Source organism: Nycticebus coucang, chromosome 15 (genome assembly GCF_027406575.1).
Source record: "Nycticebus coucang isolate mNycCou1 chromosome 15, mNycCou1.pri, whole genome shotgun sequence".
Classification (NCBI taxonomy): Eukaryota; Metazoa; Chordata; class Mammalia; order Primates; family Lorisidae; genus Nycticebus; species Nycticebus coucang.
In genome coordinates this window covers 77,621,074-77,645,907 of record NC_069794.1, presented here as the reverse complement: position 1 = coordinate 77,645,907, position 24,834 = coordinate 77,621,074, and the positions used below count along the sequence as shown (strand labels likewise).

Genomic DNA, 24,834 nt, shown 5'->3' with positions numbered 1-24,834 from the left:
AGTGGAAAGGGTTCGGGAAGGTTAGGGATGGGCTTCCTAGAGGAGACCATGATTGTATTTGGTAATGTCTCAGCTGGTTTCTTCAGCACCCTCTTCTGGTGTTCTCTGTTCTGTGAGTGTTCCTTTTTAGTCTCATTGTTTGGGTTTTCTTTTTCCATTTATTCTTTAAATGTGAGTGATCATTAGAGTGTTGTTGTGGGAAAAGCTTGTCTTATTTTCACATGTACTGATGTGTCCCGAGTCCAGATCTCCAGCCTGGACTTCTTGCCTAAGTTTTTGCCTGGTATTCCTCATACTGGGCGTGTAGAACGTATCAGTCTAACAGCAGCCAGATGTGTTCACAACCACTTTGAAAGTGAAATACTGTCTTCTTGGTGACCACTTGGCACCAACCCAATTGCAAACATAGTTAACTCAAACACACCCAGATGATCCAGAGCATATTTATTTGCCGGTTTTTATATTATCATAAAAGTGAAAATTGAAAGGAAGATCCCTGAGGCAATGTCTAAGAACTTCATTTTGAGAAATACAGACGTCATTTTGAGAAATATCAGACTGATTAATTTTTGCTTCTCTTCAGTTTACACATAAACTTTGTCTGATCTGGTGTTAGCTCACCTCTATCATCTTGTCACCCTAACCACTTTCCTACAAAAGTGGGAGAATTATTTTGCCTTAAATACTTCATGGTCACTTTTTTCTCTCACAGTTAGTTGTCTTTCTTCCCCCTTCTTTTTCACTAGACTTCTTTGAGGCTCGGGTTAGTTATTTTATAGTAATATTATTATATTGTATAGTACAATGGCATGTTATGTAGGGATTTAGCTTAATGTTGATATGAAAGAGTCAAAATCACCCTGAAACTCTCATAGAGTATCTATAAAATATGTTATATGTAGTACCCTGGTTTACTGTATTTGCATAAATATATGTTAAATATAACCACATCATCTGTCACAATTTAGTGGTACTGATCTTATGACATTGATATGATATTGAAACAAAAAAGCATTTGCTCCACTGAGTGTATAGTCAGTGTGGATTACAGCCTGGAGAACTGAGTCAGATGTTGCACACACAGCCCAGGAAGACACTTACCGACAGAAATAGCTAGGAAAATATATGTCTAAAGTTCTGTCCTATTCCAGTTCAAATGAACAAGTAGTAACTTTATTTTTTATAAGATGACTTACCTGTAAATCAAATATAACTTTATGCTAGATTTTTGTGAGCAATAAAATTATGTCATAAATGAAGATTATATAATTTGGCATCTTGGGCTAAATTATTTTTTAAATGGTAAAATAATGCAGGTATTATGTCCTTTGTCAAGCATTCTTACTCAGTCTTGGCCTGTGTTTTTCAAGAATCAGTATATGTCAATGTGTATAGTATAGTTTGTTTCATCTTTTAAAATAATAGAAGTTTGAAAAGTAATGAAATTTCACATTATACTAGCCTTTGCTAGTAAATCAGTCCAATGTGTACTTCATTATTTTACTTCTCCATATGATAGGGGTTATTCAGTGTCCTTTTGGATAATCCAAGTTGAGTTGTCTTTTGAACTTGAGGGAGAAGAATTGTTCACCTACTTCTAATAATAGAATGCATTTAATTCTGTTAATTGGGAACCATGGTTTACTAATATTTGGAATAAAAATCAAAGAAAATTAATTATTTTTACAGATAAGCAGCAAAGATGAAGATTTTTTAGACCTTTCTGTTGACGTGGAACAAAACACATCAATTACTCACTGTTTAAGGTATATGTAGAATTATTTATTTTAGAATTTAATAATTATCTTCAGTTTAGAATATTTTCGAATGGATACATAATTTTATTTTGAACTTTACACAGGGGTTTTAGCAACACAGAAACTCTATGCAGTGAATACAAATATTACTGTGAAGAGTGTCGCAGCAAACAGGAAGCACACAAACGGTAATTTAGTGCTTTGTGAATTTTTAAATGATTTTGGGGGGGGCAGTGGCTGTTGTAGGTGGGCTTAGAGAAGTCATCTATGAAAATTAAAGCTGCAACCAAAAAATAGCCGGGCGTTGTGGCGGGTGCCTGTAGTCCCAGCTACTTGGGAGGCTGAGGCAAGAGAATCGCCTTAAGCCCAGGAGTTGGAGGTTGCTGTGAGCCATGTGACGCCACGGCACTCTACCCAAGGGCGGTACAGTGAGACTCTGTCTCTACAAAAAAAAAAAAAAAAAAAAAAAAATTTACATTGAGTGAACATTTTTGATTTTATCACCATCATTTGAGACTCATTACTGTAAATGATACTCTACTTCATACTTTTATTACAAAAGCTTTGTAAATCAAGTGATTTTCTATGTTTAGTGATTCTTTAATAATTATTAACCATTACAGTTAAAATATTGGGCTTTGAAGCTTTCCTGATTATGTATCTTTTCTTGGTGAAGAGAGATGTGGAGGAAAGTGCCTCCCTCACCCCTCCCAATTTCTGTTCTTCCTATATAGGGTGTTGTACACTCTCTCAGTGTGTTACATAAGATTGGTTTGGTATCAAGGAATGGAATCGTCATGGTTGTCATTACTTTTTATTTTGAAACAATCTCAAACGTGGAGAAAAGTTACATGAATAGCACAAATGCTTTTCAGCCTTAAACCATGTGAAAATCAGTTACTAACATGCCAATGGCCCCTGGTACTTTGGTATTTCCTGTCATCAGGGAAGTTTTCCTGTATACCCATATCCATCCAAATTAGGAAGGTAACATTGACATCCTACTGTTATCTCCCACTGTTACTGTGATATCACCAGTTGAGTCAATAATGTCCTTTATAGAAGAATCCAGTCCAGAATCAGACATTGCATTTAGTGTTCAGTTTCTGTAGTCTTCTTCAATTTGAAATAGTTTTTCTTTTCTTGATTTTAATGATCTTAAGTATTTTGAAAATCTCAAGTTAGTTGTTTGGTAGACTGTCCCTCAGTTGGCTTTGTTTCATGTTTTCTCATGTCTAGATTCAGGTTATACTTGGACAGGGATCTTACAGAAGTGATGCTACATTTTTCTCATTGTATCCTATTATATAGCATGTGATTTGCTTTGTCTCATGTATGTTGGAGCATTGCCAAAACCATCCACGTGGTCGATGATTTCCTAAAACGGGTCACAATTCTTAGCATATAGTTGTGCTTATAGCTGAGATTTATTATAGGGGAAGGATGCAAAACACAGCAAAGGGGAAAGCAAAGCAAGCTTCCAAGAGTCACTATCCCAGTGAACTCATACAAGACTTAAATCTTGTAGCATCAAATTGTGATAACACAAGAAGCTCACAACACAGCCTCAGTGTCCTGGATTTTTACAGGGGGATGGTCATGTAGGTACCCTCTGTCTAGCATGCACCAAAAATTCCAGACTCAGAAGAAAAGCAGGTGTTCAGCATAATCCGTTTTGTTGAAATAATTTAGGTACAGTGAGACACCCTATCAGTTAGGGAATACTGGGAACACTTCCTAACTCCAAGTTTCCTGTTGCTAACTTAGGACCTTCCTTGCAAGCAGGCCTTTCTGAGGAATAGTCTGAGGCCATATGAACACTTCTCTGGATATCCCATTACTCGTGATGTTATTGTTGAACACTTGATGGAGTGTTCCCCAGATGTTTCCCAGAGGTCTTCCCTCTTTAGCTACACTTTTTCCCATTGTCATTTGTAAGTATTTTGTATGGAGGTATTTTGAAATTGTAAATATACCATTCTTAATAAACTTTTGAATTTATTCATTGTTTTAAATCTTAGAGTAGACTCAAGGATTTCAGTTTTATTCAGTGAGTTAAAATGCAAGACTATTATAATTTATTTTCATGCTCAAATTATTCCCAGTTTGGCCAGTGGGAGCCGCTTTGGGCTGACTTCTGTGTTTTTTGATATGCCTTATCGTTGTTGAGTACTCCTTTACCACTGGTACAAAATGTTCCAGATGCATTTTGTACACTCCTTCTCCCTTCCCTGGAACCAGCCATTCCTCCAAGTAGCCCTGGTTCCCCTAGGGGAGAATGATGTTTAAAAAGCAGGACCTTGTATAGTGCTCATTGCTATTAGGGTGTTATTATTCCTGAGTCCCCTTAATGAGAAGAACTAGAGGTTATATGAATATACAGGTGGTACCGCAAAAATGTATGCAGATTTTAAGAAAGAATAAAACTGTGTTAAAATTGTAATACTGAGGGGCGGCGCCTGTGGCTCAGCGGGTAGGGCGCCGGCCCCACATGCCGAGGGTGGTGGGTTCAAACCCGGCCCCGGCCAAACTGCAACAAAAAAATAGCCGGGCGTTGTGGCGGGCGCCTGTAATCCCAGCTACTTGGGAGGCTGAGGCAAGAGAATCGCCTAAGCCTAGGAGTTGGAGGTTGCTGTGAGCTGTGTGACGCCACGGCACTCTACCAAGGGTGATAAAGTGAGACTCTGTCTCTACAAAAAAAAAAAAAAAAAAATTGTAATACTGAGTATATTCCATTAATGGAAGATGAATACAAGTAATGTTGAGCACCTCTTATTGCAGAAGTCAAATGTGACTTTAATATTACAAATTAAATATCTTTTCTTAAAATATGTATACCCTTTTTTGTCACCCTCTGTATATAAACAGACATTTACATCTGTATTTATTTTCCTGTCTACCTGTTGATCTATCTATATTGAAAACCATGAATTCACACTGATATCTCCAATTACAGCCACTACCATAATGTTTGTAATTAATTTCTCAGTAAAATTGGCTCTGATTACCCTTACCACATCTACTTGCTTGGTCAGTGCACCTGTAGAAAACCCATGTCATGCTCCCTGCCTGCCCATCCAATGCTTGTGCGCACACCACACATATGTTGTCTCATGTAGGCACTTCATTCTACTCAAGCTCCCCGTCCCTGTCCCTGTCCCCGTCCCCATCCCCTGCCTGCAGGGGCCCACTTCTATTGGTTAAGCTGAATTGTTCATTAGGGACGAGGGAGAGCTTAGATTTTTAAATGATTATATTTTTGTTTTTGGTTTGGACACAGACATAGGTACTAGAAAGGGATGTGATTTTGATAATGGACCAGGTAATCAAAGCAGATAACTTTTCCCATCTGTTAGGGAAGATGATGAGGAGCAACTTAGATAACTTTGATCAGAGGCATGGGGGCTGCCTAAAACTTGATTAAGGAAGATAGAGTCAAGGACCAAATGTAGCTAAGAGGAGTACAACTGGAAAGCTTTTTTTTTTTCTTTTTAATTTTGTTTATTTATTTTTTTAGAGACAGAGTCTCACTTTGTCGCCCTTGGTAAAGTGCTGTGGTGTCACAGCTCACAGCAACCTCCAGCTCTTGGATTTAGGTGATTCTCTTGCCTCAGCCTCCCTAGTAGCTGGGACTACAGGTGCCCGCCACAACACCTGGCTATTTTTTTATTGCAGTTTGGCTGGGGCTGGGTTTGAACCCACCACCTTCGGTATATGAGGCCAGCACCCTACTCACTGAGCCACAGGTACCGCCCCACAACTTGCAAGCTTTACTGACTACATGGAATAAGGCCCATCTGTGAGCATAAGCTGCCCTTCACATAGAATGATGGTTATATAAGCATCATACCTGAGAAATTGAGAATTGTCTGAAAGTCATTTTGTTTATTTTGAAGACATCCACAAGACTTTAACATATTAGACAATTGCACAAAAAATATGTTTAATAAAGAAATTATAAAATATAGATGACTATAAATCAAAAATCACATCATTGCTAACATTTATATATATCTCTTAGATTTTTTAAAATGTGTGTATATGTATACATTTAATCCCTAAAATGGTATCCAACTTTATATATAGTTTTGTAATTTTTTCACTTAATGAATCATAGCTGTGTCAGGGAAATTATACTTTTACATCATTCTTAGGAGGTGTGCTGCATAGTAATCTATATATATGGACATACCATATATATAGTATCTACCATTTCTCTGAACTGATTCAGCTTTTTTCTTTCATTGTTGTAAACAGTGCTTTGAAGAATACTTTTGTATATATATGCACACACCCCATATCTACATATTTTTGGACATCTTTTAGAGTATTTTGTAGGGTAAATTATGCATGAGTTCTTGAAAACACAGTTATGCAGAAATTATTTCTCCTTAGGAGGTAATGTCACCCCTTTTGATAACTTACTGTGTAACTCACAGTAACTCGTTTACTCTCTTTGGCTCTCAATTAGATTAGTTCACTTCTAAGGTTCCTACCAGCTTTAAAGTCTTTTGTTTCTCATCTCAGAATAACAGAATAAATCTTATATTGAATATATAGACTATACTACTTCCTGAGAAGACAAATGTCAATTTGAGGCTTGACACCTGTAGCTCAGCTGCTAGGGTGCCAGTCACATACACCAGAACTGGTGGGTTCAAACCCAGCCTGGGCCTGACAAACAACAATGACAACTACAATGAAAACCCCGAGTGTTGTGGCGGGCTCCTGTAGTCCCAGCTACCTGGGAGTCTGAGGCAAGAGAATCACTTAAGCCCAAGAGATTAAGGTTGCTGTGAGCTGCGAAGCCATGGCACTCGACATAGTGAGACTCTGTCTCAAAAAAAAAAAAAAAAAAATCAACTTGACTTAAAAAAGTTTCAATCTGGATGAAGCACAAAACCCAAATGATTGTCTCAGTGGATGAAAAAAATAAACAACATTTGACAGGGATGGTGCCTGTGGCTCAAAGGAGTAGAGCGCAGGACCCATATACTGGAGGTGGTGGGTTCAAACCCGGCCCTGGTCAAAAACTGCAAAAAATAAAAATAAAAACATTTGACAGAATCCAACACCCTTTTATGGTGGAAACACTCAGCAAAATAGGAAGAGAATGAAATTGCCTCAACGTAATAAAGGCAATTTGTGAAAAGCTCACAGCAAATGTTATACTCAATGGTGAAAAACTGAAAGCTTTTCCTCTAAAACAAGGAACAAATTAAGGATGCTCACTCCTGCCACTTCTATTCAACATAATACTGAAAGTCTTAGAGTAATTAGGCAAGAAAATGGAATAAAAGGCATTTATCCAAATTGAAAAGAAACAAGTAAAATTATCTCCTGGCATCATCTTATATTTAGAAAACTCTATAGATTCTGCATAAAAACTGTTAGAACTAATAAACACATTCAGCAAAGTTGCAGGATATAAAATCATACGAAACCCAGTTGCATTTCTATACACTAAGAGTGAACTCATCCTAAAAGAAAATTAAGAAAACATCCTGTTTATAATATCAAAAATGATAAAATATTTAAAAATAAATTTAACCAATAAGGTGAAAGACTTATACACTGAAAATTAATGAACACTGCTGGCAGAAATTAAAGAAGATACCAGTAAATGGAAAGACATCCTGTGTTCATTTATTACAAGACACTTTTTAAGGTTGTTAAAATGTCTGTACTTCCTAAAGCAGTCTACAAATTCCATGTAATCCCTATCAAAATTTCAATGTCATTTTTTGCAGAAATAAAAGAAAAATTATAAAATTCATATGGAACCACAAAAGACTGCAAATGGACAAGGCAATCTCCAGAGAGAACAATAAAGCTAGAGGCATCACACTTCTTGATTTCAAAATATATTACAAAGCTAGAGTTGTTAAAACAGTGTAGTACCAGCCTAAAGATGTATAGGCCAGAGGAAGAAAATAGAGCCCAGAAGTAAACCCACGCATGTATAGTCAGTGGGTCTTCAGTGGTGCCAAGGATACACAATGGGGAAAGTATAATCTCTGCAACAAACTGAATATTCACGTGCAAAGAATAGAAGTTTGATCCTTACCTAACATCACCTACAAAAACTAACTGAAAACAACTGAAGACCTAAAGTAACACCTGAAACTATAAAACTCTTATAAGAAAACATAGAGGATTAGGCAGTGATTTCTTTGATATAAATACAAAACCATAGGTAACAAAAATAGATGGGACTATATCAGACATAACTTCTGCAAAGCAAAAGGAACAATAGTGAAAGGCAACCTGTGGAGCAGCAGAAAATATTGGGAAACTATTATCTGATAAGGGGTTATTAACCAGAAATATAAAGAACTGTTACACCTCAATAAAAACAAAATGATAATCCAATTTAAAAATAGGCAGAAGACTTGAATAGACATTCTCCATAGAAGATAGACACATGGCCAATATGCTTATGAAGAAATGCTTAGCAGCACTAATCATTAGAAAAATGCAAATCAAAACCATAGGAGGTATCATTTTGCATCTGTTAGGACAGCCACCATCAGAAAAGCAAAATAACAAGTGTTGGCAAGGGCATGGAAAAATTTGAACCCTTGTGCACCACTGGCAGGAATGTAAAATGGTGCAGCTGCTGTGGAAAACGCATTAAGGTTCCTCAGAAAATTAAAATTGAATTATCATATGATCCAGTATTCTGTTTTTTTCTTTTTTTTAATATAAGATCCAGTATTCTTACTTTGGGGTATGTAGCCAAAAGAATTGAAAACAGGATCTTAAAGAGATATTTGTACAGTTACATTCATTGCAGCGTTATTCACAATAGCCAAAAGGTGGAAGCAACCTAAATGTCTGTTGATAGATGAATGGATAAAGAAAATGTAGTATGTACATTCTGTGGACTGTTATTCAGCTTTAAAAAAGTAAATCCTATCATGTGCACAGTATGTATGAACTCTTGAGGAAATTGTGTGAAGTGAAATAAGCTAGTCAAGAAAAGACAACTGCATGATTCCGCTTGTATGTAGGTTCTATCTAAAATAGTCACACTTAGGAACAGAAAGTAGAAAGATGGTTGCAGGGGCTAAAGGGAGGGTTAGGTTAAGGTGGATAGTTGTTCAACGAGTACAGAGTTTCAGTTTGGGAAGAGGAAAAAATTGTAGAGATCTGTTGTACAACAGTGTTCATATAGTTAATACTACCACCATATTGTACACTTACATGGTTATTATAAAAAATTTTTTAACCATAGTAAAAATATGCAGTTGAAGTTTGACTATGACTTTTATGTCCATGTTTGCATTAATATAAAAAAAACTTCTTCATAAAAAATTCAATCCAGGAAACTAAAGAATGATTTCTGGAAATGTTAATATTGTGCCATAAAATAAGTATTCCATGGGCAAATAAATTTGCTGTGGAATAGTATTTTCTCTTAGATATTCATGCTTTATATCGTACACTCTAAGAAGACTGAGAATGGAAGGAATTAACTCCTTAAAAATCTGATTTTTTCCAGAATTTGTTTGCACATAGACACCTTTTATGTCACATGCCTGTGAACTATAGAAGGCACGGTTCAGAAAAGATGCCAGTTTGGGAAATGTGACTGTAACAATTATATATGTTTATCGTGTCAGAGGATAATAGTGTGTGGATAAGAGTAGAATGATAGCCCTGGGGAATTGTCACAAGGCAAGGTTGACGTCTTTGTTTTTGGCCTTATTTTTCTGTTCTCTGGGTGTCAGGGAGGAGCTGAGGTTTTGCAGAGTGGTTCAGTCATACGTTGTTTTATCTCACTTCGCTTTACTGGGGCTCGCAGATGTTGCATTTTTTTAAATTGAAGGTTTGTGGCAGTCCTACGTCGAGCAAGTCTGTCAGTGCTGTTTCCCAACAGCCTGTGCTTACTTCATGTCTCTGTCACATTTTGGTGATTCTTGTAATGTCTCAGACTTACTCATTATTATATGTGCTATAGTGACCAGTAATTTTTGATGTTACTATTGTAATTGTTTTGAGGTACCACACACTGTACCCATATAAGGTGGCAAATTTAGTTGATAAATTTGTGTGTTCCTACTGTTCCACCAACCTGCCATTCCCATCTCTGTCTGTGTCCCTCTCCCTCTCCCTCTCCCCAGGCCTTCCTATTCCTTAAACACAACAGTATTGAAATTGGGCCAAATAATCACCCTGCAGAGCCCTCTAAGTGTTCAAATGACCAGAAGAATCACACACCTCTCACTTTAAATTTAAAGCTACAAGTGGTTAACTTAATGAGGGAGGCATGTTGAAAGCCAAGAGAGGCCATAAGCTAGGCCTCTTGTACTAGTTAGCCAAGTTGTGAATGCAAAGGAAAAGTTCTTTTCTTTTTTTTTTTTTGTAGAGACAGAGTCTCACTCTATGGCCCTCGGTAGAGTGCCGTGGCATCACACAGCTCACAGCAACCTCCAACTCCTGGGCTTAGGCGATTCTCCTACCTCAGCCTCCGGAGTAGCTGGGACTACAGGCACCCGCCACAACGCCCGGCTATTTATTTTTCTTTTTGGTTGCAGTTTGGCCGGGGCCGGGTTTGAACCCGCCACCCTCGGTATATGGGGCCGGCGCCTTACCGACTGAGCCACAGGCGCCGCCCAGGAAAAGTTCTTGAAATAAACTAAAAATGCAACTCCAGTGAATACACAAATGATAAGAAAGTGAAATAGCCCTATTGCCAAAAGGGAGAAAATATTAGTGTGTGGATGGTAGGTCAAACCAGCCGTAGCATTTCCTTAAGCCAAAGCCTAATCCAGAGTGAGGCCCCAACCCACTTCAGTTCTGTGAAGATGGAGGGAGATGAGAAAACTGCAGAAGTTCAAAGCTAGTAGAGGCAGGTTCGCAAGGCTTAAAGAAGCTGCCTCCGTAACATACAAGTCCACGGAGAAGCAGCACGTGCTGATGGAGAAGCTGCAGCAAGTTATCCAGAAGTTCTAACTAAAATCATTGAGGAAGGTGGCTGTACTAAGCAACAGATAGGATTCGAGACTGTTACCTCCAGTTTTAAAAGATCTTCTGTGGGTAAAGTGCCATCAAACAGCATTGTGTGCTACAGAGAAATCTTTGATGAAAGGAAGAGCCGGTGGATGTGGCAAGCTTCACTGTCGTCTCTTTTAAGAAATTGCCGCAGCTACTCCAACCTTCAGCAACCACCACCCTGATCTGTCAGCAGCCATTAGCATTGAGGCAAGACCTTCCACCAGCTAAAAGATTATGACTCACTGAAGGTTTAGATGATTATAAGAATTTTTTAGCCATAAAGTATTTTTAAATTAAGGCATATACATATTTTTTAGACATAGTTCCATTACACAATAGCCTATGGTACAGTGTAAACATAACTTTAATATGCACTGGGGAACCAAAACATTTGTGTGCCTGGCTTTATTGCTGCAATATTTCCTTTATTGTGATTTTCATTTTATTTGCTATGGTCTGGAACCAGCCCTGCAGTTATCTCTAAGGTATGCCTCTATTTCTGTCACTGCTTTGTCTGTGGGATCCAGTGATTAGTGACAGTGGACTGGAAGTTGAGCTCCTTGCTTTCGCATCCTTCTTATCTCTTTCTCTCCTCTCTCACTCTCTCGCTTTCTTAATTCCCTTTACTTTCCTTATGTATCTGAGCCTGCTTCTGGGACCACTTTTGTCCTTATTAGGTGTTGAAGAATACCTTGCAGTGCCCAGGTGAATCAGTATCACACTGTCGTGACCACAGTCCATCCTGGAGGATCCGACCTAGATTTAGTGATGGAAATTCTTTGTTTCGGTAAACCTTTTGCTAGAAATATAAATTAAATATTTCATCTCAAATACATCACTTATGAGAAAAATCTACTGATGAGTTATTTTACATGGACTAGTCTTTCAGGATCATTTCTATAGTTTGAAAAATCTTAACTATTCAACAACAGGAAATGTTGAAATAATAAACATAACATAAGGCAAGCATAACAAAGTACAATACAACTTAAAATGATGCTGATGAAAGCTTCTAACTGGCATGAGAAACCACTTATAAGTGAAAAGGGCAAGGTATAAAATTATACATACAATAATTCAACTATTAAGCATCAGGTCTTTTATTAAATCCATGGAAAACAAAATCCTTATAAAACAATAAAGTAGCCTTGGAAAATCTCCAATGGAGTGTAGAAGTAAAAGAAGAATTTTCTTAGTATAAAACAAGTATCAGTGTACTAGGTGGCAATCAGTCAAGATTAACAAGAGGAAAGAGAATGGACATTGTGGCAAAAATATGCTTGTAAAAATAAAACAAAGGGTGGGAGTAAGTCCAAATGGAGAAAAAGAGAAAAAAATTGTATAACAGATGATAAAATGTTTGATCAGATAACACATGAAGAATATGAGTAGGAGTACAAAGGCAAGCTCAGGCAGAAATAGTATTTAAGGGCATAACTGTATTTCAAAACTAAGAACTTAACTCCTGAGTTTCTAGGTTATTTTATTCCTTTCCCAGGATATATTATTAATATAGAGTTCTTTATGGCTGGCAAACACCCTTAGTTGAATGGTGTTTAGTGCTTTTCTCATATTGGTCTCCTATTATCAGTCTGTTCTTGCATTATATAAATTGATAGAACAAATAGCTTTCAGTCTTCACTCAAGTCCAAAGGAATAGGCAACTTTAAGAAACCTATTTCTCCTCCACCACTGTTGGGCATCAAATGCATTTAGCCTTATCGTAATTTCTTAACCAAGGATCGATTCTGGTACTTAACATTTCAGAGCCATACTGAATGCTGCATGAAGTTATGTGGTGTGGACATGGTGGGTGGGAAGATGTTCATAATGGAAATTTGCCAATACAAAAATAACTGGTCAGTGCTATTAAAGCTGACCGTTAACTGTTAATTGGATATCATAACATTTAATAATTCAAGAACGTGGAAGATACCTTTTGTGAAATTTTGTTTTCATCTTTATTTTTCTGATAGGATGAAAGTTAAAAAGCTGCCCATGATTCTAGCTCTACACCTGAAGAGATTTAAATATATGGATCAGCTTCATCGATATACAAAACTTTCTTACCGGGTAGTTTTTCCTTTAGAACTTCGTCTATTTAACACTTCAGGCGACGCAACCAATCCAGACAGAATGTACGACCTTGTTGCTGTTGTGGTTCATTGTGGAAGGTAATTGCAAGGCTAGGGACATAGTAAAATTTCTAGGTTTGTGTACTTTCAGAATGTTACTGAGTGATTCGAATGTAGACCTTTTAGAAATTTTTTATCCTCAAGTTTATTTCAAAATTGATTTTTAAGGTATAGGTTTTATATCATTTATATAATTTTTTCTTGAAAATTTTACATATTAAAATATTATGTTTTTGTCAAGATTTTTATTTTTATCACTTAAATATTAACTCTAAGAGTACTGTATCTGATATCCTTAAAACTTTTAAGTCTATTAGTTTTTCTTTTCTTATGTATGTGTTTCAGGGTAGCAAGATTGTTGGTTAAAATGCTGCCTAAATAGATTTTGCAAAATAAATAATTTCTTAGTATAATTGGATATGTTCATTATATTAATGGTTGTGAAATGTTTTTAAAATGGCTTTGGAACTCTTCAAAGATCAATTTTCTGGTTTTACTAGTATGTGTATTTATCATTTCCTAATTAATTAGCCAAATCATTGTACCATCTCCTTCTCTTCCTGTTTTCTTTCATGGCATACATGTCTTCTCTGTATGTATGACTTAACTTATTGACAAAAAATTCTCAAACTAAAGGAAAGTTGTAATCAAAATTTAATATTTGGAACAGACACTCAGTCTTCATTGACTGCCTAGAATTTCCCTTAATGGTTTTAAAATAAGGTACTCATCCCTTTTTCCTTGGTTTTGGGCAACTTGTACTGACAGCATGTTATATCCAATTTAAAAAGTCCCCCTTTCTTATTTTCAGCTCTCCTCCCAGCTCTGCTCAGAATATGCAGGGGCAACTGGGAGGGAGTCAACTCTCTGTATTATCCTCCAGCTCCACTGCCTGGACCAGCCTGCACCCCTCATCTTTTATCCTGACCAGGAATCTTTCTTTTCTACTTTTGGAGCACTGCACTTCTAAAGGAAAGATGATGACATCTGAAAGGAGTAAAACAATATCAAGTCACTTAACAAACCTTGATGTGGTGATTTAGACCACATGTTTTAAGAGTTAGAGAAACCTGGGTCTCAGAAACATTTCTGCCATTAGTGGGCAGTAGAACTTAGTACATGGCTTCCTGAAAAAGCTTGTTTTCTTTTCTAGAAAATGTGAATAATATTAACTACCTCATTACATACATTATTAGTATTCAAAGGGAACTATAAATCATTTAGCTACTGCTACTGTTTAATAACAAAAATATAATAATAGCATTACCTTCTAACACCTCAATTATACTATTCTTTAACTTTTTGGATTTAGTGACAGTCTTATATTACTAAAATTATGCTAGATCTTGTGAAATTCTACTCAAAGATCTCTGAGATTTCTGACTCAGATCAGAATCAGGGCCCCTCCCGCCCCTGTCTCTTTTTAAATTAACCTTACCCCTACCCTTGACCTTTTTAACCCTTTCCTTGGATTCGCTTTCTTCTCCCAACTTAAAGACCGTGGTTATTTAAAGCATGTTCTCAGTTCTCTTGCCAGCTGTCTGGGTCCCATCTGTCTGAATTGCTGCAGACAGTCACATACAGATGCTTATTGACTTTTCCTTACAACTTTGGCTTTCAGTGGGAATTTGTTCTCGATTGAGTTCATCACAAGAGTTCTTTGGGATACTACCCCCACCCCAGTTTCTACTCCTCTTACTGTGGCACTCACTGTCTCATGCCTTCCTGTCCCCTTCTGTCTGGAAGTCTTCCCGATGCTCTTTTGTCCATCCGCAGTCTCCACGCAGTGCTTTTCCTCTGTATTCACATAAATCTAGACGCACCTTGCTAGTCCTGATTTACCACCTTGTATCGTGCTTTTGGAGTAGTTACCTACTGTATTGAAATGTCTTCAGGGCAAGAAGTTGTTAAGTGTCTTTCTGATTTCCACCGCAACCAGCCTAATATTTTGCTCACATTAGGCATCCGTGTACACTCAACCAAGTGTTTGATGTTCAGAATGCAAATCCCTAATGACCAGCTCCCTTGGGTGTGTGCTTATTAGCCCTGGCCTTTCATCTTTCATATCATTAGTTTATGAAATTAACTTTTGTCTACTATTCTTCAAATTAGCTCTGAACTAAAGGAAAAAGCTGTTTTTTTCCAGTCTTCAGCCCATCTATTTCCTTCCAACCTTTTTGTGATTTTTATTTCACCTCTTAAAACATTTTTCTTATTTCCTAACCTCTTTCCATAAAACATAACACCCTTTAGACGAATCCTAAAGATATGTAGAAAATAGACTTTATTTATAAAGCATTCAATTATTTTATTTAAAAAAAGCTTTGAGGACAAAGCAATGGCTCATGCCTATAATCCTAGCACTTTGGGAGGCCAAGGCAGGAGGATCACTTGAGCTCAGGAGTTCAAGACCAGTCTGAGCAAGAGTAAGACCCCTTCTCTATCAAAAATAGAAAAACTAGCCAGGCATTGTGGTAACACCTGTAGTCCTAGCTACTCGGGGGGCTAATCAGGAAGATCTCTTGAACCCAGGAGTTTGAGGTTGCCAGACTCTGTCTCAAAAAAAAAAAAAAGTTTTAAATGTCATCCTTTGTAGTAAGAAAGGATATAAGCTACGTTCTACCCTGTCTCATGTTTCTCATAGCCTTTGATCCAGCCTACTGGGTAGAAAGTAGCTTATTCTAACCCTTGGTTGCTACTTTTAAAATAGTTCACCATAGGTGCGCCTGTGGCTCAAAGGAGTAGGGCACTGGCCCCATATACCAGAGATGGTGGGTTCAAACCTGACCCCAGCCAAAATCTGCAAAAAAAAAAAAGTTCATCATAAAGAATAATTTGTGTTGAAAAAAATTTCAGATTCTGTATCATTTATAGTTATAGTTTGGCTGAGATAACTCTGAGAGTTTAAACTCTTTCCCATGTCCTTTTATAAGACAAAGAATTTCTTTTTTTTTTTTTTTTTTTTGAGACAGAGCCTCAATCTGTCGCCCTGGGTAGAGTGCTATGGCATCATAGCTCACAGCAACCTCCAACTCCTGGGCTCAAATGATTCTCCTGCCTCTGCCTTCCAAGTAGCTGGGACTACAGGCACCTGCCACAATGCCCAGCTATTTTTTGGTTGTAGCTGACGTTGTTTGGCGGGCCCAGGCTGGATTTGAACCCACTAGCTCAGGTGTATGTGGCTGGTGCCTTAGCCGCTTGAGCCACAGGCGCCGAGCCAAGGCAAAGAATTTCTTTTAAAAGAATGCTGCCTTGGCTCGGCGCCCATAGCTCAGTGCATAGGGTGCCGGCCACATACACCGAACCTGGTGGGTTCAAGCCTGGCCCAGGTCTACTAAACAACAATGACAGTTGCAACCAAAAAATAGCTAGGCATTGTGGCAGGCATCTATAGTCCCAGCTACTTGGGAGGCTGAGGCAGGAGAACCGCTTGAGCCTAAGAGTTTGAGGTTGCTGTGAGCTGTGACATCATAGCACTCTACTGTGGGCAACATAGTGAGACTCTGTCTCCAAAAAAAAAAAAAAAAGAATGGTACCTTTATCTTTATGCATATCTAGATTTTTGTTTTCCATATTTGCTTAAAATGAGATGCAGAGGCAATCATGATAATAGTCAAATGGTGTTAAGAATGAGGTACTTGAAGGTAGCACTAACAGTAACTTACAGTTGGGCAAAGGTCATTTACATTTAAAGATGGTTATGAAGTTCAGGATTGATTTCAGAAGCATGGATTTGGTATCTTTGAATATTTCAAGCATGATGTTGGCTCTTTCTTCAAGGAAAAAAACTATTGTCAAGGGAAGGAGACTTAGGAATAATTTGTGTGGGGCCGCGTGGGGTGGTCCATACCTGTAATCCTAGCACTTTGGGAGGCTGAGGCAGGAGGATTGCTTGAGGCCAGGAGTTTGAGATCAGCCTGAGCAAAAGCGAGACCCTGTCTCTACAAAAAAATAGGAAAGTTGGCAGGGTGTGATGGTGTTCACCTGTAGTCCCAGCTACTCAGGTGGTAGAGGCAGGCCATTGCTCTAGGCCTGCTTAGGAATTGGTGGTTGCTGTGAGCTATTATGACACCATGGCACTCTAGCCTGGCTGCCAGAGCAAGACCCTGTACACCCAAAATAAATCATTCTGTATGCATAATTTTGTAGTTTAACTCGTCTCCACCCCAAATGCTAGAAAATAGATGTTTCTTTTGTAGAAACAAGTTTGAAAATTATTACAAAAATAATAAAAAGTTTCAGTAGCATAGCTTTATATAAATAGAATACTGGTTATATCTCAAGTTAGAGTACAAATTATTTGACTTTAAAATTGAATGCCTGTTCAAATTAGTGTACCTTTATCTTTTGTGTGGAAAGAATTAGCAAGGGGTATTTTTATCTGTTTCAGTTTCTTGACTCTATAAAACATGAAATTTAGGACATGAAGGACTAATATTAAAACACATTGTATAAAATTAACTTTTTTGTTTGTTCATTTTAGTGGTCCCAACCGAGGCCATTATATTGCAATAGTTAAGAGTCATGATTTTTGGTTGTTGTTTGATGACGACATTGTAGAAGTAAGTAATTCCTTAATTTATTTTTCTTTGAAATTGTGAATGTTTGTTGTTCTTCATTTTTTTCTCATGGTTTATCGCTCTTATATGTCTGGTGATGAATATTAAACAAAAGTCTGGGTCTTTAACAGATAGTAGCCTATAGCCGGGCGTTGTGGCGGGTGCCTGTAGTCCCAGCTGCTCAGGAGGCTGAGGCAAGAGAATCGCGTAAGCCTAAGAGTTAGAGGTTGCTGTGAGCCGTGTGACGCCACGGCACTCTACCGAGGGCAGTCTGTCTCTACAAAAAAAACAAAAACCAGATAGTAGCCTAATTTATACTTCTTATGAACATCCAAGTCCAGCACCTGTACCTGTATGGCCAACTAACTTTTACACATCTAGAACACAGCAAAGGAAAACTTTCAACAGGGCTTATTATTTAGAAAAATAATTATCAGCTATATAACATACATATAGTAAAGTAAAAGTCTTAAACAGCTTTAAGTTTTAAACGAGTATACATCTCCCCACCCCTGTGCATGCACACACCCTTGTAAGTACCGCCAGATCCACATGTAATGCATTTCCACCACCCCAGGGCTGCCCTGATCCCTCTTCTGATACCCACAGCTCTTCTCACCTCTACCCTCCATCCGCATTTGGACTCTTATTGTTATGATTAATTTTGCCTATGCTTGAATGTTAAATGGACTCATACTGTATAATTTCTTTTGTTTTTGGCTTCTTCCACTCACTAGTATATTAATGAGATTCATTCTCATTACCTGGAGGAGGAAGAGGAGTAGTTCTTTTTTATTGTTTTGCAGTTTTCTGTTATAGGAATATACCAAGTTAAGGATTTGAGTTTTTGTCAATTATTGACTATTGTTTAAAAAAATGCCGAAATTAGGGCGGTGCCTGTGGCTCAGTGAGTAAGGCGCCGGCCCCATATGCCGAGGGTGGCGGGTTCAAACCCAGCCCCGGCCAAACTGCAACAGAAAAATAGCCGGGCATTGTGGCGGGCGCCTGTAGTCCCAGCTGCTCGGGAGGCTGAGGCAAGAGAATCGCGTAAGCCCAAGAGTTAGAGGTTGCTGTGAGCCGTGTGACGCCACGGCACTCTACCCGAGGGCGGTACAGTGAGACTCTGTCTCTACAAAAAAAAAAAAAAAAAATGCCGAAATTATCCTGTATTTCTTTTGCTGGACACGTATGTATTCTCACTTTTCTTTGGTGTACATCAAGTAAAACCTTTGGATATTGCATTTTTCAGGTACAAAATGCCTGTCAATTAGTGGTTTTATATAGTTCAGCCTATACATAAAAGTAGAATTGCTGGATCAAAGTGTAATTTTATGTTCAGCTCTATTTACCACTAAATATTTCCAAAGTGTCTGTATCATTTTACATTCCCACCAGCTATTCATGAGAGTTCCATTTGCCCCACATTCTCACCAGTGCTCAGCATTGTCAGTTGTTTTGGTTTAATCCATTCTGGTTGTGCAGAGGTCATTTATGTACTAATGTTGACATTTTTGCCCCACAGAAAATAGATGCACAAGCTATTGAAGAATTCTACGGGTTGACATCAGATATCTCAAAGAACTCTGAGTCTGGTTACATCCTTTTCTATCAGTCTCGGGATTGAGGGGGAATCATGGTGAAGAAATAATTTCTGCCTCATTTCTTCTCTGGTTATTTTGGAAAGGATCAAGCACTGTTTTTGCAAGAAAAGAGAAATGCAAGAAGCTCAGGGGGCAGTAGCACACTTTGCACATGATAAAGCAAAGACGATGGATTGACCAGCCCTTCTGATCATGATAGTTGATTTATTCCTCAGGTATCATGCTGTCTGTGCAGTTCCATACAAGGAAGTGAAATCAGAGATACCAGCTCCTCTTATGAAACAGCCTTCCAATTACTGACATGCATTTTCTCTTTTTTAAATGCACCAATAATGATTTGAATTCCTTGGGGGTGCAGTAGAAGGAATCGGAATCTGTGCTAGCTTGTATTGATCATTTAAGGAGACGATGTTGAACAAACTGCATAAATTTGTGTTCAGTACGTAGAAAAGCATATTGAGTGGTCTTTTCAAGAGTAAACCAGAAATACTTTTGGGCCCAACACTTGCAGTTGCCTTCCTGATGTAAAAAACTAACAGATGCTAGATAATCCAGTGTCAGGAAGACAAATATGTTTTGCTTCTCTGAAGAAGCTTATAATAATATACAGTATATGTATATGTCGGGAACAATTGGTCAAAAGTGGCTTTTTGTTTCCCCAAGGGGAAAGACTGGCTTTGTAATTATAACTTTTTCCTTATTTATTTTACTTAAAACTGGTAGAGTCTAAGTATTGTATGAAGTGCCCATGATTCTGTCAGTAAATTGGAGCATATTTTTATTAGTTTTTGTCAGTTTGATTAGTCCTTTTGTTTGTTTCTATCTTTAAGGTGAATTTTAAATTCTATCTAAAATCAGTAAGATACCTTGAAAAAAAATGCAATGAGTGGAGGTGAATATTCTTTTTCAGGAGGAACTGTTATCTCTGGCTAAATACTTGTCCTTTTACTATAGTTTATAAGTTAGTTATTGTATTCAGCTTTAATTTCAGTAAAATAAAAAAACTATCAAAAATTCCCTGTAGTAGTTGGAATAATAAAGAAATTCTGGTGCAGTGGTGATATACCAATCTTTAGAACTTTTAAGTATTCAAATTTTTAAGCTGAGGCCGTACTTGGAAAATACATGTCATAGCAGTTATGTTATTTTCAAATGTCATTTTTTTACCCTGAAAAGAAATAATATGTTCATTATAATCCTAGCAACCTTGATAGCAAGCTAAACACCCCTTTGAAGATTAAATTTTAATGGTGTAAACCAGTAATACAAAAAAGACGTCTTTTCCCTCTACCTTTACAAATCTTACTGGAAGAGTGTTTAGAAATTAAAATTTGTGTTTAAGACTTCATTCTTTGGGGGGTCTTAAGAAGTAATATATGTAATGTAAAATGTGTGTAAACCACTGCAATTGACATTTTTCCATGTACCAATAAGTTGTCTGACAGTGACCGAATGTAACTCGCAGAAGATAATTGAAATTATATTCAAAATAATAGTAATCAGGCCTTTGATGTTCTCTATCAAGCTCTTTTTTAGGCAGTAATTTTTAAAAATATTGTGTTATTTTGCTAAAACTGTTGACTATAGAAAACAAACAAAAAAAGAATGTTTTTTTGTCTGCTGCTATTATTAACAATTTTATCTGTATCTTTTAGCTCAGGAAATGACTTCACCTATTCATTTCATAAACAGATTTTAACAGAGTCATTTGGCTAATTCGGCTGCTTAAACAGATGTGCTGGAGAAAACTATGATATTTAGTCTTCGTACTAAATATCAAAATTATTTTGACAAATTGCTTTTTCAGATTCAGTTTCCGAAGCCTTATCCTGGCTGGAGTTGTTTTCTACAAATTATACATAGCCTGCCTGATCTGCCAACACTGTACAGAGAATCCCAAAGGAAGAATGTGGGCAAAGTCAGAGCAGAAGTGGATGGACACTTTTTTATTTTGAAGGCTTAAACCAAATTATCTTGGAATTTAGAGCTGTATTTTTTTCAGCTTTCAGTACAGAGAAAAAGTAAAGTGAAGCTGAGTCAGTTTTAACATCAACTAGATCACACAGCATGTTTAAGAAAGATAGATGAAGTCATTTGCACAAAGGTACAGCATTGAAATACTATGTTGTGTTTTTTATATTTTTGCATTTAAAAAACCATGCAGTAAAAGCCAAGTTAAGTTTCACATTAAAACAAATTTTAGCATTTATATTGAGTTCCATGGTAGGTGCACACTTTGTTCACATCGACACCGAGTTTCATAGTATGATTTGTCAGGGAGGGATTGGGGGTGATGGTTTTAAATTTACTTTTTACTGTTAGTGCAGCTGGATCTAAGTAAAATGTTTTGAAGCTTATCAGAAACTCAATATACTTTTAAAACATACAGGATCAGGGCTGGGGAAAAAAATACAGGTATAGTAAGTAAGAAAAGTTATCCATAAAGAAAGCATTATGAGGTTGAGTGCTGGTTGACTGTGATTAAAAAGAGGGCAGGTGGAAGTTGTAAATGGTGGCTGATTGCTATGTAACTATGTATATGCTTGTTGGGATAACTGTCCCATATTTTGTATATTGGAGTAAAAATTTCTATAAATTATCGTAACTAAAAGTAAATATTCTAAATTAAGTCCCGCTTCTAAGTCACATGGCTTCTGTCTTGGAAACTTTACCTTTAGAAGATTATTTAAGACAGGAACCAGGAGGCTTTGGGAAAAGGGAAAGAAGGAAATGTATTCTATATGGGTCTTATGGCCTCCACCCGTCAGTGTGGGGTTATTTCTTTCCTTGATGGCTGTAGAAAGACCTCATCTTCATAACATACTACTCTTGATACTTTCTTTAAAGATACTTTTTATTAAAGATTCTCTCATGAGGTATTTGAGAGCTGGGAGGCTAAAGCGCTCAGGTCCTGGCTCTTCAGTGAATTTTAACTGTGTGACCTTGGGCAAGTCACTTAACCTCTCTGTGCTTCAGTCTCCCTGTCTTGTAAAATGGGAGTAATACCTACCTCACAGGGTTGTTGTGGGGATTAATTAGAGATAATGTCTGTAAAGCATTTAAGGTTCTTGAAGAAGGCGCTATATAAATACAAAATAATATCTATTAAAGTTGGTTTATTTGTGCTTGTGGGTTTTTAAGTGTGTTTCTTTTCATATTTGCACATTAGAAGTAGGCACTTTGGAAATTGTGTTAATACTTTTAAAGCTCAAGTTATTATTTTTGTCATCCAAAGATATTTTCCCTACAACAGCCTTGCGTGGATGTAGGAGAGCGTTTTGCATGTGCCTGCATTTATTTAGCTCAGAGCTTTGCATTTATCTTGATATGGTATCATGTCTTTTGAAAAATTCAAAGTTGAAATTTTTAGATTTAGAATTGTAGAATCTTAGAAGACAAATACCTTAAAGGTCACTATTCCTACTGTTCCTTTTCCTTCCAGAGTAGTAATCGCTCCTATCAACTCGGTTTCACAAGTGGTTAGCCAACCTGCACTTGAGTACTTGAAGCCTCTTCCATTGTTGAGTAATTTGAATTATTTATGTTGCCATTATTTTTAGTCCATCCATCATTCTCCCAGTGCGACTTCTGTTCTGAGACTGATCTTTATATTTTATTGCTTTTGAATCCTTTCTCCTTGGGAGCCCTATTCTAGAAGCACTCTTGTTTATTCATTCCCTGAAAGAGTGTTCTTAGGATAAACATACAGACAGGTAAACAAACCTGTCAATGGGAGCTAAGATTACAGTCTCTGTTCTAAGCATTTCTATCATGCACTTCATATTGAGCTTTTAGTAAATGAAATTCTTTATATCTAAGAATTTTTCATGAACCATTGAAGAGCCAAGACTCCTCCCTCCCCCTTTTTTTGAAGTTCCCTTGTCATCTGGTGCTGCATATTAACATTTTAAAGCTTTCTCTGCTCTCTTCATCCATGCTTTCTGTTATTACCTATTACCTTTCTGTTTTGTCTCCAGAGCTGCAGAAATAACCCATCATTTTTCAGTGTTAGCCTGCTATGTGATGGGCCCTGTACTTGGCATTTTGCTTCTTTTAATATTAGTCTTAACATCTATGAGGTCATGATAGTCTCATTTTATAAAAGAAGAATGTAAGGTTCTTTAGAGGTTAAGTAATTTTCTCAGAGCTGCTCAGCTTTCTAGTACCAAGTCCAGATTTTAAATAGATACAGCTTTGGTGCCTAAGTTCTTAACATAGCTTTCCTTATCAGAAAGGTTTTTTTTTTTTTTTTTTTTTTTAATTGTAAAATAACTTTAAAAATTACCACTTTAGCCATTTTAAGTGTCCAGTTAAGTGACAGTGAGTACATTCACAATGTTTTTATCTCTATGAACTTGACGGCTCTAACTGCCTCATATAGGTGGGAATTATGTAATATTTTCCCTTTTATGTCTGGTTTATTAATTTTCAAGATTCATCCATGTTGTAGCATGTGCCTGAATTTCTGTTTATTCTGAATAATATTTTTGTAGATAACCACATTTTGTTCAGCCATTCACTCATTAATGAACATTTGGGATATTTCCACGTTTTGGCACTTGTAACTGATACCACTATGAACGTTGGTGTGAAGTATCTGATCAGGTCTTCTGAGTACTGACCTGGGAGTTGCTGGATAATATGGAATTCTATGTGGCACATTTTGAGAACCAGCCATATGGTTTTCCATCATTTTGCATTCTAATCAGCAATGCACTAGTGTTCCAGTTTCTCTGCATTCTTGCCAATGCTTGTTTTCAATTTTTTAGAGTAACCATCCTCATAGATGTGAACTGGTATCTCATTTTGATTTGATTTCATTTCCCTAATGACTGGTGGTTAAGCATCTTTTCATGTGCTTATTGGCCATTGTATATCTTCAAAGAAATTGCTGTTCAAGTTCTTAGTCCAAGTTGTAATTGTTTGGATTTGTTGTTGTTGTTGTTGAGCTGTAGAAGTTCTTTATAAATTCTGGATATCAGTCTCTTATGTCAATGACTCGGACATACTGCTCTCATTCTGCAGGTTGTCTTTTCACTCTGACCGATAGTATCTCTTAGTACACAAACGTTTTTGATTCTAATGCAGTCTGGTTTAATTTTTTTGTTGTTTGTGCTTTTGCTAACAATTGCTAAATCCAATGCCTGTTTTCCCAGTATTACACATATTTATCATTTCCTAAATCATCAGTTATTGCACTTTGATTAAATTTGTTGAACAAGTATATTTTAAAAATTTCTACCAAAATTTTCCTATTGTGAACACAAAGTAAGGGCATTGTCTGGATTTGTACACATTACATATTTCCTATATTTTACTTCCTGTTAAACTAGATTAATTTACCTTACTGATTGTCAAGTTACTGCATGAAATAAGGTTTATGATCTGTGCCAAAGTGTGCAGGGATGGGAAGATTACAACCTCTATAAGGTACTTTTGGGCTGTGGTATGGAGCAGGGGCAGGAGGGGGACCAGCCTTGGCAATGGGCTGTCTAGCATGGTGAGGGGGGATGAGGACGAAGAGGCCTGGCAGAGGATTCTAGGCTTCTCCAGCTCACACAGCCAAGGTAGGTGGCTTTTGCTGAGAACTTAAGAAGACCACGTTCGGGGGTTAGGCCATGAGTGTGGATGTACCACAGTTTACAAGCTTTTGTTTTTGATAAACTGACCTTGCCTAGCAGTTTTGGGACATCAGCCGTGATGATGGGATGTGATTAATTAGAATTCATGGGCCTGGGACATCCTCTGTCCCACAGACCACAGTGCAAGACTTTGTTACTAG

At 37.2% G+C, this 24,834-nt stretch overlaps 1 protein-coding gene across 2 annotated transcripts in view; it reads left to right on the top strand.

The window, feature by feature from the left end:
- USP12 (ubiquitin specific peptidase 12) overlaps positions 1-22,177 on the top strand; it is a 113,746-nt gene extending 91,569 nt beyond the window's left edge. For both annotated transcript variants that reach the window (XM_053563504.1, XM_053563505.1), the window contains 5 exons: positions 1,690-1,766; positions 1,862-1,945; positions 12,734-12,931; positions 17,376-17,454; positions 18,974-22,177. In XM_053563504.1, the coding sequence (XP_053419479.1) occupies positions 1,690-1,766; positions 1,862-1,945; positions 12,734-12,931; positions 17,376-17,454; positions 18,974-19,075 (540 nt within the window). In that variant the 3' untranslated portion in view covers positions 19,076-22,177. The remainder of the gene's footprint in view (positions 1-1,689; positions 1,767-1,861; positions 1,946-12,733; positions 12,932-17,375; positions 17,455-18,973) is intronic.
- The last annotated feature ends 2,657 nt before the right edge of the window (positions 22,178-24,834 follow it).